The sequence below is a fragment of the Sinohyriopsis cumingii genome, chromosome 5 (genome assembly GCF_028554795.1).
Source record: "Sinohyriopsis cumingii isolate HCF-2022 chromosome 5, ASM2855479v2, whole genome shotgun sequence".
In the NCBI taxonomy this organism is placed as follows: Eukaryota; Metazoa; Mollusca; class Bivalvia; order Unionida; family Unionidae; genus Sinohyriopsis; species Sinohyriopsis cumingii.
The window spans coordinates 32,274-49,509 of NC_142965.1; the positions used below are offsets into that span (position 1 = coordinate 32,274).

The window sequence follows — 17,236 nt, forward strand, 5'->3', positions numbered from 1 at the left end:
TTCATAAGTGACACCGGGGGCCAAGGGTGGCCGAGTGGTCTAAAGTGCACACCGTTACGTATCAATGCTATCTCACCTCTGTTTGTGTGAGTTAGAGTCTCGGATTCGGCTGATGTGGTTATGTGAAAAAGCTTGCCAGTAGCTTCTCGTGTTTCGGTGGTTGTTTCCGCGGGTTTCCCGGGTTCTTCCTCCACCATTTATACTGGCCGCCATGTATAGCCGATCTTGTGATGAAAACTGATGTTAAACCATATAACAACCACAACAACAATAAGTGACACCGTTTCTGTTTTCAAGATTTGATATAATCCTTTTTCAGTTGACTTACGCGTGCATAGATATTTCTTTTGTTCGTATTCGTTAGATAATTGTGATATAATTTTTTCAATAGCTATTGAAAGTGGGACGAATTTTTCTAATTCTGTATTTATCACAGTTGATAAAGATTGTAACATAATTTGCTGCGTAATCAATCGATATTCTGCTGATGAATTGACTCAAATTAGTAAATAATGTTTTCAGGAACAAGTTGAATTTGTATGACGTCATGTTTTAATTGTTTAATTGCAGAGCTAATAGCATTAGTATTTTAACAATTTATTTTATTACATATATGCATATATATATAAATATATATATATATATATATATATATATATATATATATATATATATATATATATATATATATATATATATATATATATATATATATATATATATATATATATGTTTAATTATATACATATATAATATATAATTAAATTGTATTTATAACAAAAAAAGAAGACAGTAGCATGGTGAGCGCTTGTCATTCATGGGTTAACTTAATTGGCCTCTGTGCCTTCAATAGGGTCCTTTTTGAGGTCTTTATTATGATCTTCTCGGCATCCCACAGGACTTTTCTTTTAGTCGACATTCTTTCTGAATATGTTTGAGGTTTTCACTTCAGGGAGATTTAGAACTCACGTGATGCTACTGTTAATTTTTGGAAGAGCCACAGATTCTTTCATAAACATTCCCCCCCCCAAGCGAATTTTCTAAGCGAAACGAAATTTTAGAATATTCAGTAGGTTGTCTATATCTTTCAATTTCATCTACACCTCCCTCCAGTATAAAACAACGGGGAGATTGCAAAACGGCACTCACCACGTTGTTCGACGTGGCGAAAAGGTGTACATGAAATCCCATCGGGCTGGTTCCCCATAGATATGTAGAAAAACAGCGATTGGCGCTACCGTCGACAGTATGGCAGTCATGAGATTCGAACTGTCATCTCCAATGGAGAGAATCAGCCGCATTAGCAGCGCGCTACATTCCAATCTTATGAATACATGTTTCAGAAATTTTTATAAAGTTGGATTGCTACACATGATTATAATACTGAGTAAAATTACAGCGTGGATTTCTTTTCTATTTTCCAGAACAATGTATAAAATAATTGTTTGTATATATTTCTGCCTTGACAAAGTCAGGTTTGAAAAATATATATTCCTATGAAACAGATCTAAAAATAGCTTTGTTAAATTGTACATGTAACCGCGTGTTTTTCTGTCTTGATATTGTTTGTAAGTTATAAACCATAAATTATCCTTCTTCTAATTGGAACTATTATATAATTATGTTACTTCAATGATATTAATTAAAACATAGATGCTTAATACATTAATTACGATGAGACAAGTTACGGAGAAAGATATACTACGGAGGTATGTCTTCTTTCAGGTCATTGGCATCAAAAGGGAGGTAACTGCTGAATTACTCTGTAGGTATCTCACTTTAATTTTACTAAAATTTAAATGATATTGGTTTAGTTGATGTCAGTGTTGTTGAGAGCGCGTTAATTGACAAAACTCCATGGAGGATAGGATATATAATGACTATTCAATCGTCTCAAGGGTTAACCATCTCTTATACAAATGTTTGGATCTTCGATGACCGTATCGAATGGTCGAATTTAGTTTACCTCGCAGTTTCTAGAGGTAAAAAATATCTAGGTTGCGGAGCGTTATCATATACTTCATTGAACAAATAGTCAAACTGCCTGGCAATAGCGATGATATAGTAACAACACAATTAGTTAGCTATAAACAATGTGACACAAAAACGCGACTTTGATCTTGACGCTAAAACAACAACAGAATAATCGTTGTGCGAGCTGTAAGACAGTAATGTTGTGGCAGTATTTAAATAATAATCCAAGACAATTTACGGTAGATAAAATTAATAGTAGTCTTGGTCACACACGTGAAACTGTCATGCTGACCGGTCTTGAATGTAACAGAAGTCAAGGTGCTAGTTTACAAAGGTGATGACGATAGTAATTGTGTGCCTTTAGGAATTACCTGCAATTGTTCGCGTACAAATCCACGTTGAGGAGCAGTTGAATCTAGTCTGTAGGTTGCATTTTTACCCGTGCGTCTTACCACGCTAGATATTTTGTGTCGGAATACCCTAAATAGGATCAGTCCCTCTTTTTTGTACCACGTTCAAGTTCACCGGGTTCATATAAATACCTGACATTAACATTACCGCATACTAGTTGTTTTGAAAGTTCATGTCTTTGTATTGGTATATGTTTCATGTAATTGCATTGATAGGTATCGTGGCAGTTGTTCGAGTAACTTCATTATTTAACGCAGCTATTATACTTGGTAATCTTGAAACCCATTTGCAGGAATTTTGTGTCGTTCAACATTTGCCTGATCATGATGAATTGCAGTATGTCCACGTGTAATTTCGACATTATGTTCTTTCATCAGAGATGATACTTTACCAAGAAATTCCTTGTCAGGATCAACCTGTAATAGCTGTAGCCATCGTAAGGGTCCTCGTTGATGAATTCGTTCAAAATCAGAAGAAACCTCCAGTGACTGTTTTAGTTGATAATGATTTCGCTTCCTTATATCTGCTTGGAACGTCAACGACAGTTAACGGATATTTGTATGTTAATTAACGTCTTCCAATTTTAATAGTATCATGTGGTAAAAATAAAATACCTACTTGATGAACTTCGTTAGGAGTACTGACATCAGAACGTACATGTTGAAATTTTTTAGGTGATGGTAGTTAAATTTGCCATATTGCCTGTAGTGCTAACCATTTTGCAGCAACATAACGTGTAACATTTGCTGCATCAGCGAGTTCACTAATCCCTGCTCTACCCCTTGAGCTATAATAAATCGATTCCATTATTTTAATAAGGTTAATTAATTACCGGCTCCGAATAATAATTTAGCATTTATCGAAGATTTTATTGCCAATCTATCTAATTTGTCTTTAAAATATAAATCTTTCATGGAATTTAATGCATGAATTCATTCCACATCTGCAATATGTCTATTTTGTAAACCATTGCTTTTATATGCAACATCATGAATATGACACGCTTTATCAATTTCATTTATGAGATATTCACGAGGTGTTAGTTAATTATGGTTATGAAGTCAAGACGAGTTCCAGGACCTCAATAATTATGTCCTGGAAGATGTTTTTCTCCTGGGTATTTAGCCCATGGAGTTCCTGCTAATTTTCCTAATAACGTAGCGATTTCACCATCGATTTTACTGGTAGAAATAAATTTATATTGTTTTGTACCACATTTTACACATTTACTTGTAAGTGCATATATTTTAATTTTTGTTATTACTGTTGTCAATCGTCTAATAGGGGCGGATGCTCTAGACCGAACACAGTATAGATTCATATTATTTATTATATTTTTATAACATGGATGTCAGTGAATTCTCAGCGGCGCGAAAGCAAAAACCAGTCACATTATCCAGCGCTACGAAATTCGATCAGAGCAATTATCATAGGTCATTTGGGTCTGGTAAAGCTCATTTACTGCTTAATCTAATAATGAGATGGCTAATGGGATAATGTATCTTTAGTTGACGATCAGCGATCCTACGAAGTGCTTAAATATTTTAATCAAAACGCAAAATGAAAATGCTAAATTGTTGGACAAAGATGGAACTGATATTGTTGTTTTTTCACCGATATTGATGAAACACCGTCTGTAGCTGACCTTGATGGATTTATTAATAATCTCGTAGTATACGATGATGTGGTCCTGGAAAAACAATCAAATTCAACTATAATATTTTCACGAGGTAGACATAAAACCACTGATAGGATTTATGTCGCTCAACGATCTACACAAATACCTAAAGTGATCAGACATATCTGTAATATTTTAGTTTTGTTTAATGGAGTCGATACACATACTCTGCGAAATATTCATCAGACTTGGTGTTGAGTTGATATGGACATAATTAGATTTAGAAATTTCTTTTCAATAGCGCAAGCTACTCCGCACGGAATGATCACAAGAAATTTACATGGTCCTCGATCACGATATCATATAGGTCTTGATAAAATATTTGGTTGAGAGATTAATATAATAAATTAGAGCAGCAGAGAGGGTATGACCTCAATGAAAGGTTAAGCTGGTAAACCAACACACACACAAATTTCGACAAAAATAAAGTAGCACAATAAACTAACCAAATTAGAGAAACTCTGGGTTAGTTAGAGGCTTCGGTATGGCGTTATTGATCTCTTTTGAAATTCGTAGGAAGTTTTACTTCTTTTAAAATGACGTTTCAGCAAAAGGTCTGTTCACCCTCGTTGCTGCTTAAGCTTACGGATTGCAAACATCTCACATTCATCCGCATGGGGTCGAGTCTCGGGCTCGGTCAACGTGGTTATGCGAACAAAATCTTCCCAGTAGCTTTCTGTGAAATGTCGGTTTTGACCGGGATTTGCCATGTTCTTCCGTTTCCAAATATACTTGCGCCATGTGTATCCAATCACGTGTTAACAAATGACATTAAAACCATAACGACTACAACTACAAGGTGCTTTTTCCTTTATATTCTTTTCTTTGCTATTTTCTTAAATAAATGGAACAATTTGATCAACATTAACCAATTTGGAAAATACAACTTTGTTTCATTACTAAAGATGCCTAATATGGCTTAGTCTAAACCATGTCCGTTTCGTTGTTCGAAGGGGAAAGGAAAACAAAAGATGATTTCAGAAGACCCTAAAGCCTCAATAGCAATCGATGCAAAAGGTTTATCATTCAAGCAGCTTCGGTTGGCAACATTGGAAAATATAAGCCCGTATATAGTGTCGATTCATCTGTGGTGTTGGCTGTTCTATTGCAAAATAGAATATTGAAGCTCATGTTCCTTACCAATTATTTTGAAGCTCTAATTTCCAAGGTAGAGTTTCAAATTCAAATTTCAAATATGTACTCAGTATAGGTCAGACTTGCATAGGGACTTAGGGATAATGAATATTTGCCCATTTTATTTAAATAGCTATCAGGTTTTAGTTGCCTGGAATCTTTGAATACCAGAATTTTGTTTTCAAGAAAATATATAATTTTCAACAATATTTAAGGATATTTCCAAGACTATTTTCAGAATATACCTATATTTAAGCGAGAAAAAGCAACATAACCTATTTAATTTTCTTGCCATTCTTAGGTGTAAAAAAGAGAAAAAGCGACATTGTAGCCCTCAGTACCAATTGACATATCTTAAACAGGCAACTAATCACAACTGGTTTAAATTCCTCTTAACCATATACACGAACATGTATAGGACCCTAGGAAATATCTAACACACACAACCCATTCGAGCTTCAATATTGCTGTATATCTGTTTGTTGCACATTGCGTAGAGTGGAAATAAGTTGATCGGTCAACTATGCTGAAGACCATAAGAATGAAAAATAAATAGTATGTAAGTTTGAAAACAAAAGCTATTCCGTTATTAGAGTTAATGAAACATATACATATGATCGAAATAGCGGTTTTAAGAAGTATAAACATTTTTGGGGATTATAGAAAATAATTAATATTTAGAATATGACAGATATAAAAAGGAAAGAATTCTACTAGAAAATAAAAGCTTAAAAATATGCATCCTATGAAAATGTCCGTTGATCATTAAACCAGACAGTAATACGTTCTAAACCATCATAGTTCAAGATTTAAAAGCGCCATACAATTGTGATAACGCGACAAATATGTGTCAATGTCCTACACTCGTCATAAATAGCATCACTGAACCAACAAAAGAGACAAAATTTAAGCAATCGTTTACAACTAGATCACAAGAAAAATATACGCAATGTAAAGTTAAGTTCTATGACGAAATGTTGTACAAGAACAATGGTAATTATAAGCATTCATTGAATTTTCAGTTTGCAAATACCATTCATTTGATGTTAATTTAAATGGAGCTAGTCAAATACAAAATACTAGCATATTTAGAGGATATTTTTGCTGAAGAAACACCAGTTGGCAACTGTTACGTACCTAGGTAAGAAAAATACAGCAAACAAATTACAAACAAAATACAAAGAGACAGGTGTATGTAATGTGGTAAATAGACAGAATCAATCTGGTATTTCATTCTGAAAAAAAGAAACGAATTATAGCGAAAAGTCTACATCGAATTACCTGTAAATGTGACAAAAATACAGCCTAAAGTTAGTTCCACAAGGATAGTAAATAGGGTACCCCACATACAGTTGATCATTGCTCAAAATGCTGATTTTTTCTGTATAACTAATATTGTAGAAAAACAAAGATCTTTATTAATATGAATAGGAAGAACGTAAAACTAGACAGCGGATGTTTCAGAAATCTACATGGGAAGCCAGTTGCTTAACAAAAAAACGATAGCTTCTGAGCACGTAGCGTACATCGTCGGTGAATTAAGTTGTCAACAAAGACGTACTAACAAGATTGACATATGTATGTCTGTATGATACTAATGGTGTGAGGTGGGAAGTTGCTTCGTAGTTTGATCAAAACGTTAGATTACGGGTGATTTTATTTAAGGTAGACAGGTACAAAACATAATAAAGCTGAAGAATGAGCTTCAACAGTATCAGAAATCGTTAAAGAAACCCATACAAGTTTTTAATTGTAGGACAGCTAGGTTATGCTATGTGTAGTAACCTCGTGTCAAGCGTCCAGTACTACTTATCATCTTTCAAAATGACATAGGGCTATCTAGCTATCGGTGCCGTTTTTAATTCTTTTTTTGGGGGTGGGTGGGTAGGGTGTCTTGTTTTTACTGAGTGATGAGGTGATGACTATGAATTTTGTACCTGCTGTCTTTTAAACTGGGGTTAATTCCCTACCATCTACCGCGATGTAGAAAAGACCGGTACTCCAAAGCATCATTAATGATCTGTAGCAACAGGACAAAAATATTGGAAAAAACGAAAGGAAGGAAAAGTAGGTAAACATTTCAAAAAGGAGTTTGATCATCAATATGTCTTTGAAATATCTCGCTTCTTGAAACGATGTTAACATTGTCAGGTTTGCAAATTCTGACAGAGTCTCTGAAGTTAGGAGCGCACGCGACATTCAACGTACTGCGGACAAAGTCCAATATATAAACACCAAAACTGAATACTGTTTGTGGAGAGGCAAAGCCTTGTCGCTCCTCACCAGAACAGACAATATCAGCCCAAAAATAAACAAACAGTAATTTATTTTTATACTAATAGATACATATGCTTTTCGAAATAGCCCACTAACCAAAACAAAATTGCTTGAACGTGTATTCAATCCCTTTTAAACTTTTGCGACTAAGCAATATTATTTGCCTATTCATGAACCACAACCACTTGTCCCTCCTTTTGATGGGTGCTAGTATGTAAATAGCTTACACGTTTTTGTTAAAACCGAGACCATATGGCGTTAGTTTAGCATAATAACTACTCTTCAGTAGTGAATGTTCCGCATTGAGATAACTACTTCCTCTAAAAGACCACTGTTTCACATATAAAACCCCGTTTAGCATTAAACCCGAGCAAACGTTCCAGGTAGCATTACCAACGTGAACTCAAAATATATTGCTTGTACTTGGTAGTTTGTTTCCTGTCATTTCATATGAAGGTGAAAGGAGATGCTGCCGAAATGGCAATACATATTGTGTCATAAAAACGCTTGAGCTACGCAGTACCGCTCTATAAGAAGGCGGTGATGTTTCAAAGTTAAATGCCTACAGTAGTCTTGGCATGTGAAGAGTTGTTATTAACGGTTTATGTTAGAACAACCATGACTGAATAAAGCACCACTGAGAGCCACAATTCAGATTTGTTTTGTTCACTAAATGGGTTACCTCTAAAACATAGATTATTATTATTATTATTATTATTATTATCTTTATTATTATTAGTAGTAGTGGTATTAGTAGTAGTGGTTGTGGTAGTAATATTGGTGTTGTTGTTGTTGTTGTTGTCTTTTTTACCGTTGTTATTCATTATTTCTACTTCGTAATGAGATGTTCTGGGCTTTAATTTATATATTAAACTAACTTAACATTTATTCTTAGGTCGTAAGTGTTATTTCGTCATTGAATATGCTTAGAAAGTATAGAAAATGGATATTATTCCCTACAAACTTTGATGTTATGACCAGAACAGTGATATTTTGAAATTTAGATATTCCCAATTAGAAAACGGGTGAAATTGTGTTTTCGTTCACATAAAGTGAGGAAAAACAACACATGAATCAAACTTAATACGCATTTGTATTAAATACAAGAATTACCACAAAAGATTTAGAAATAATTGGTTTTTTAGATTTACGGTTATACTGTAAATCAATTTCACGAATCTGCCCCAAATGTATTCTCCAATCATGTTCTTGTGATATTGTCATTGATAGCAGCGTTTAAATTCAATATATCCTGGCGGAAACGCTCGTCTTGCTCGTCCCAGTGCGCTCCCATGTTCTCCTTGAATTTATCAAGATGAACATCAAGGATACGGACTTTGAGGGAATCCTGTAGCCCATTCTGCCGTAGTTCCTCACCTTTCTCAACCATCTCTACATATTTCTCGACCTTGTGATTGCCCAGGAAGCCACGAACCACTGCGACGAAGCTGTTCCAAGCCGTTGTCTCCTTGCTAGTTATCTCCTTGGGGAATTAATTCAACTCCAGGATCTTCCTTATCTGTGGTACAACGAAAATACAGTCTTTGACCTTTTCCTCAGACAAGCTGGGGAAGAAGTCTCGAAGGTACTTGAAGACTGCGGACTCCTTATCTAGAGCTCTGACGAATTGTTTCATAAGGCCCAATTTTATATGAAGTGGTGGCATCAGCACCTTATGTCGGTCCATCAGTAGCTCCTACTTGAAGTTGTTCCTGTATACAGAGAATTCGGTCGGCTGTGGCCAGTCCTGCATGTGGTAGTGCGCCTTGATGTCCCTGCTGTCCCAAAGGCAAAGATTGCAGGGAAACTTGGTAAAACCGTCTTGGAGACCCATCAGGCACGCCACCATTTTGTAGTCTCCGATGACCGCCCACTTGTACCCATCATACTTCAAGGCTTCCAGCAAGGTCTTGATACTGTTGTAATCCTCTCTGAGGTACACAGATTGAGTCGGGTGAAGAGATGGGTACTTGTTCCGACGATGGAGCAGCACGGCTTTGAGCTCCTTCATGAACTGTAATGAAGTGGCACCACTCATTATGATTACATTGCTATTCTGTTTGTCTGATCACATCGTAGCAGAAGCAGAGCTAATCTTGGCAGGAGTAGAAGCTTGAACAATCTTGATGACGCTTCCTCTTAACTGCGACTTGCACACTTTCATCCAACAGGTTCCACTGCTTAAGCCTAGACGGTAATATATGTTTCTCTCCTCAGCTCAACATCTGCAATTATCATCAGGATCTGTAACGTCTTCCTCGTTCTCTGACTTGCTGATCACTTCTAAAGACGGATACTCTCTCTGGAGGAGTGCAAACAGGGAGCTCGTGGCAGTGTGACACCAGGGCGACGGATCAGGAAGGTCCGGTTACGTGATAGGAGGTGGATTGTTGCCAGTCCTATGTTTGGAAGGGTCCACCATGCAGAAGTAGCAGTTGCTTGAGTGGTCAGTGGGTTCTCGCCAAATTCTTGGGATGACGAATTTCATGGCTCTCGCTTCCCCTCTGTATCATCCAAAAAAATACATTTATTTCACCCATGACTAATGTGTAAAAGATTCCCGCAACATCTATGATATATTTTTTCAATAACATTGGTATTTCTATTATTATTATTATTATTATTCACAGAAAAATGTATAGCTGATTATGGTGTCTGTGGAGGAAACTTCCAGCGTAACATGCCACTGGACGCGGTCCAAAGTCGAGTCGGAGATTTACCAGCCTTAGGTCATGGGATCCAGTACATATGTGGGTATGTGGGGCATAACTATTAGTTGTCTTTATTTAGTTTAAAGTTTTGTGCCTGTCTATATTATTTAATTAAAACAATAGACCGACTGATACACTATACCTTCTGCTGATATGTAACATTGAAGAAAGTCTTACTTAGCTAAATACTACAGTTGTACCGATGGTAAATACTTATTAAGAAATAATCTTCAAGGTTTTGGCTATTCCATACTGTTTAAGAGAGATTAGTTCAGTTAATGTGCAAAATCAGGTTAAGATTTAGATGTTGTATCCCGACAAACTAATAAAATTGATTTCACGTATGAAACCTTCAAACGAAAAAAATAAAGATATTAAGATCTCACCCACCACTACAACCATCGTGCATAATGATTATAATAATGTGCATTCGTTCGTCTGCAGCATTTTCATTCACCGTTTCATAAAGACATCTCTATTACAAGGTCACATGAATCATTCTATTGTTCATTTCCTGACAACACAGTTTATGTTGTAAATATTACGCAATTAGATAATTTAAACGCCTAATCAACATGGATCTGTCTGAACAGATCCGGCAGGTCCAATGTTCAATGCATGATGAACGGTAATATTTGTGGAGGCTTCAATACTCTGATGACCATTCCCTTAATGTTTGGAATCCAGTTGGAGCCTGCACGATATCTAGTGAATTACGGATGTAAAGACATCAACAGTAAGTCTTCTTCTTTTATAAATGTGTATTATGAGAAATTCTTCACTATTTTGGTCTCATCTTCCCTATGAAAAACCCACAAAAGCGACCACTGACCTACAACACATTTATTTCTTTATAGGCTATGTGGGTGCGCATTGTCCCTCAAGATCAAACGTATACTTTGTTGATTATGTAATCTTAGGCCATCATTAACCATTTTAGAGCCTATTCATGTCACCGCTTTAATAGAAAAATAATTGCCTTGAATAATGCAAATGTAATGCCTTACACATTCCATTTTATTTTTGGTGCTTGAAAATATGCGGACTTTTGAATCACTCCAGTCATACCGGAGATATTCCAATGCATTGTTGTAACCAAAAGATGCCCAAAGCGAGGCTAAACAAACACACTCATTTCTGATTAAAATAATTGCACCGTTTCAGTCCATCCCTTCTTAATAATAGAACAGACCAGAATCGATCGTGTTTGGGCTGCGCGCGCACGTGTGTGTGCGTGTGTGTGTGTGTGTGTGTGTGTGTGTTAAACACATCGGGTATACAAATTATGTTTATGTTTACCGAAAATTCCAAATATATTTTTTCACTAATGACCGAGTGAACCAGTAGGTCTTTGAAAATAAAATAATTTCTGGTCCAAATTGACCATCTTTTAAATAAAACAACTGAGCAAGTCGGAAAAATTTCATCAATATCAAACTCTGAGTTTTGTGTTTCCGCTTGCCTGTCTTTGTACGGTTGAACAAATAAATGAAAATATCTATAAATAAATAAATATATGTATGTATGTATGTATGTATGTATGTATGTATGTATGTATATATGTATGTATTTTTGTATGTATGCTTCACTTTAACTAATATAAATGATTTGTCTCAGTGAATTGTCCTCTGGTCATGATACGTTCTTCATTTGATGTTACCAAGTACCAGTGAACAATGGACAATTTTATATGCTCTTTACAGGTATAAAGATACTCAGCAGTAACCATTTAACTTAGTATCCGTGACTAATTGTGGACTGTTTGCAGCTGTTCTGCTTCATATAACCCATACTCCGCTTCACTTATACAACTACTTGTGACCATCGAGAGAAATCCCGTTATATGTCTTCCCAAATTCCGGGAACACTTAGTCCTAGTCTGACTTTGACTACGGTTATAATACAGGCCGCAACGTCGTTCCTACGATAAGCTGCCTTATAGATAGTTCATGAAATGGCATATAAGCTACGAATGATGTATGATTAATAAAGAGGGAGTATTTCGTATTAAAGCGCATACTGTAACACAATGTTCTCTCCGAACGAATTATATCTGATATGTATGTGAAATAAAGCGCATACTGTAACACAACGTTCTCTCCGAACGAATTATATCTGATATGTATGTTTTACATTTTATGTTTGTAAATGTCTTGTCTCTATTATAGTTTTGACTTCGAAACTTACATGTCTGGATCAACAGTTTGCATCGCAGGAGTTCCAGGCATGTTTTAGCCGGATGTTGAGCACGATGAGTTCTGTACCTTCTACGATATACGACATAGTGTCGTGCGGGTACGTCTGCATATATATTGGAGTCTTTTCTCTGTATTTTGTTGTTAAAGCTACGTTAAAAATCAAAATCACATCACATCACACATCTCTGTATTTTGATGGAGTATAACATCATGCTTCATACACATTCCTCGTGATATCTTCTTCATAAGAAGTTTTTGTATTTTTGTAGCGTTGCAGCTTATTCGGTCCTATTCACACATTCATGTCTTTTTGCACTTTATATATCCCGTTAATTATTTTATCTCACTGAGTCAGAGTCAACCGTTTTGAAAAAAAAAAACAAATGTTTCTTTCAATTTCTGAATTAAATGCATGTGCCGATTTCCCGTACAAAATACAATGGTAAAATGTTATTATATGTTCTCATTACAGTATTTACCAGGGTACTACAAGCTGCATGAATAGTATCATTGCAAAACAATGCGGGCAAGAAGTCGTTGACTACTACATCAAGTGGTCTCCAGTCGTGTTCCCATTGGCCGATGGATGTGGCTCATGGAAAGTCTCCTCCGCAAGTTCCATGGAAACAACCACTAGGCTGACTTTGATTCAGCTTTCGTTCGTCCTGCTTTTCCTTCTTAAGAACTGAATACCATGTCTACAGTTCTTCCTTGCTCACTCGATTGCCCATTGTTTACTTCCTTTTGACTTTTTTTACTCATGTACTTCCCTTATAAATGTATTTGATGCACAATAATTAAAATTCAGTCTCTATACAGTAAAGTTCAAAATCGAAATTTATTTTGTGTTCATTCGTAAAAGGAGGTTATTATCATCGCCATAACCTTCCTATATTTCAAGATTCCTTTAATAAATCATGGCTTATGTGGTTCATTATATTGACTAATCATGACACTGTACATAAACTATTTCCATCGCTAATCGTTAAGATCTCACTATCAGATAATTTATTCATTGCATCTTTTTTTTACATTCTGTGTTATATTCGTATCACTTACTATGCCTGAAACTAGTTTCATATTATAAAACATTGCCTATCACAGGAGTTTTATCTAAAATGTAGACGCATGTCATGTGTATAAATCATGAAACTGCTGATCAAATTTCAACTCGCTAACGTGTCCATATCAGTGTTCTAATATACCACGTTTCAGCAATTTCTTGTGTGATAATGCTGACTGAAGAGACAAAAAGGAGGCACCGGGATGATACTATGAATTGAATCCAAGAGCCAATCAAATAAAGGAAGACGGTCTAAAGATTATCAAATCTGGGAAGTAAAGCTTCTGTTTTAGTGTAATAAAGTATCAAAGCATATACATATATATATATATATATATATATATATATATATATATATATATATATATATATATATATATGTATATATAGTCGGAGTATACGATCAATAAACCAAAGTGTGACTTTAAAACTTACCTTCATTCGTGCAAAAGTTTAAAATGTGACTTTGAAATAAACTTATTAAAATAAATCATGTATAACAAACACATACACATATCGCTAACTTTTATTCAAAGCATAGAAAGAAAACAAAAAGAAATATAAATGCATATTAATATTACCTGAGAAAACAATTTCAAAATGTGATTGTCAAAATAATCTACCAGATTATAGAAAAAGTCACATTCCTAAGTTTTTTTTTCAAACGAAAGACAAAAATCAAAATCAAATGTATATGAATGCTATTCACTCTGAATGTAAGATATACATGCACATATACATATAATCACACACATAAATGCACAAACGCAAATGCAAGCAAATACTTTATATAACTGGTATCAACATAACGAAAACATTCAAAAGCATATTATCCCACAAGTATGTTTTCATAAATGGTAAAGTGTAGCTTCAAACTAATCTACTTAAATTTTAAAAAAATTGAACACACACGCACACACACACACACACAAACACATACACACACAGAGAGACAGACATACATATACAGCACATATTTAATTTTGATTATTATGTAAAGATACAAATTAAAAATCAATATTATAAGCACAAAAGCACACTTTAAATGAATTGTCATCAAAAGTAAACTGTGACCTTAAAACTAATCTACTCCGTAACCAAATATACATATCACTGTTTTTACTATATTATAATGATAAAAAGAATTACAATCAAAATTATCCTTGCACAATTATATGTCGGAAAATGTTTGTGTAATATGAAAATGTCATTTAATAACAAAATGTACTTAAATACATAGAAACTGGAGGGAAAAACAAACAAACAGTGACGTACGTTTGATTTTAATTTAAATGTTTAAAACAAAGTATTCAAAATGTACATGCATATAACCATATGATCACGAAATGTAAAATTTAAATTTAACACTAATCTTAATACTTGGAAGACACACAGAAAGTCAAACACAGCACTAATTTTCACTCCAATCTAATGGAGCAAATTACAATCAAAATTATATTTATATTATTGCACACTGAAATAATTATCCAAACAAGTATGACTTGAAAACTAATCTAATGAAATAAACATACGCGCACAGAGTCCAATACTCACATATCCTTAGTTTTGATTTGAATCTTGAAAAATGAATTACAATCGAAATTGTACACGTTATACCCTGACTATATTATGGGAGACGTAAGTAGTGACCTTAACATTAATCTACTTCAATAAAAGTAACTGCACATACAGACAAGTTTCTATGTAGGATATGGGACGATATAGCCTCAGGTAGAATTCTATGCTAAATTTGGTCGTTTGCACTACAGCCTCAACATTTTATAGCTTCACGTATACTTCTATCACAATAAAGTTGCCCTGGAATTTATGGACGAAAGGAACTCAATACTAGAATGTCATTTGTAGGCCAATGGAAATTGAACATGGGTGTGGTCACGGAGTTTATGGGGAGGGGGTCAAAACTATTAATATGGTGAAATGTATTTATAGAACAACTGGTTGGTAGAGACAAACATGTCCATACAGAAACAAAGTAATACACACAAACACACAGAAAAGAGGACAAGGATGTACCAAAGAAAGACTCACAGACATGGTAGAGACTCCAAAAAGAAAAGTCTGTTGTATGAGTACAAAACATTGATTCAAATATATTTCATGGGCTCCATGGCCTGTGCTTTGTTCTGAGCACTATCCATTTAATGAATATAAATTTGGACATGGAACAAACCTATTAACTAGATATATATTTCTTGGTTCTAGAAAACTATCTTTTGAAATAAATGGTAATGCCTTCTAAAAATATATACAACGTATATGCATTTCATAAAAGAATGACATTTTTCATACTACATTTAGTGTCCATTTTTGTGGAAAAGCTAAAGCAGAAAAATAAACTATCAAACAGGACAAAACTCGTGCCTATCTTTCTATCAGCCACACACGTTGTTTAAATCTGGTCAGCTGCCACTTGTATCCAAGCGTAGATGTTTCCCATCACATACTCCTTTTATCTGTAGATATGTTGGTATATCCATCGTGCTATGTGCACTTATCGATAAGAAGATCAATATAGGTTATTGTCTTCTCCCATGGATGTACAATGTATGTCATATAAATGGTCATTTTTCCATCGGTGATGTTAATTTTTTCTGTCATCGTCTGCATGTCCTCAATGGCCATTACAAGTTTGGTTCAAGTTAATTCTGCAGGTGTGCTAAACCCGAGACATACAGGTGAGTTTAAACTGTCCTGATACGTATATAGGCTCAAACTATCTTGATCGTTGACTTGACACTGATGATTGAGTTCCTCTAACAGTGAATCAAATATATCCGTAACGAAACCTGCTGCTTCTTCGGCTGGAACATCATACGCAAAGTCCTTAAATTTCACCGTGTAGGTGTAAATTGTTGTCCTAGATTTTCTTGAAGTCGCTGTCTGAGTCGCTTTGATGCTAAAATACTCCCTTAGGTCTGCTGAACCTTTCACTTCTTGGACCCACTTTGATGTGACTGTATGGTGGTGAAAGAGTTCAATGATATGTGTTCCTTCTCTTTTTTCATATGCATAGAGTGATTCATCGTTCTCGTCGGTTGTCCTTGGAATGAAGTGTCATTCATGGAAGGCGTCCCTTCTGATACTGGGTGATATCATTATGTCTATAAAGTAAAGTCTTGTAGTTTGGAAGTCCCACTGGTTGCACATAGATTTCCATGACGTTAGTAAATAAACAGCTAAGATTTGGTACTGCATTGGTGATATGATCAATCAGGCACAGCAGCGCACTCGAGTTTTTTCTCACTTACTAATTGCTGTGTGAAATGATTATTCTTTCTCGCTTGGCGTTTGTAGTCACAATAATGTATCGGTCTTGAAAGATTTCCCTGTTATATGCTTGTCAACATTGGCCTGTCCGTACGGTAATGTGAAATCGTTTTGAAGCCGTTCCCGCTTCTGGTACACGATTTGATAGTTTTTCCAAGGTCGGAATGACGATTTGGTGTGGGGGTAAAGGTACAATTTTGTGCGGTTCGTAGGTGGTCCTCTCCAGATTGCAGCGCTTCTTGCATCATGCCAAAGTTCATCAATCGACTGGTGGGATCATTTAGAGTCAGCCATATCACTTTACAGTCCGTGTGCATTTTTGCTTGTGGATTTCGGTATTCGTTTCGTAGCCGTAATTTTTAGGACCGCCACTAGCAAACCATAGAACCTTGTCGTCGGGGAGCTCATCCATCCAGGCTCCTAAACGGTCCCCTTCCATGTCAGGGCGACGTTGAATTAGGCGATCGATGTAGATGCAACTGTCCATGTCAAAGTACAGGAC

At 35.4% G+C, this 17,236-nt stretch overlaps 1 protein-coding gene across 1 annotated transcript in view; it reads left to right on the forward strand.

Annotated features, from left to right (window-relative positions):
• The window catches only part of LOC149798498 (uncharacterized), a 39,320-nt gene extending 25,559 nt beyond the window's left edge, over nucleotides 1-13,761 (forward strand). The window contains exons 5-8 of the mRNA XM_089957297.1: nucleotides 10,105-10,228; nucleotides 10,779-10,921; nucleotides 12,354-12,480; nucleotides 12,856-13,761. Of these exons, the coding sequence (XP_089813423.1) occupies nucleotides 10,105-10,228; nucleotides 10,779-10,921; nucleotides 12,354-12,480; nucleotides 12,856-13,072 (611 nt within the window). The 3' untranslated portion in view covers nucleotides 13,073-13,761. The remainder of the gene's footprint in view (nucleotides 1-10,104; nucleotides 10,229-10,778; nucleotides 10,922-12,353; nucleotides 12,481-12,855) is intronic.
• Nucleotides 13,762-17,236: the final 3,475 nt, after the last annotated feature.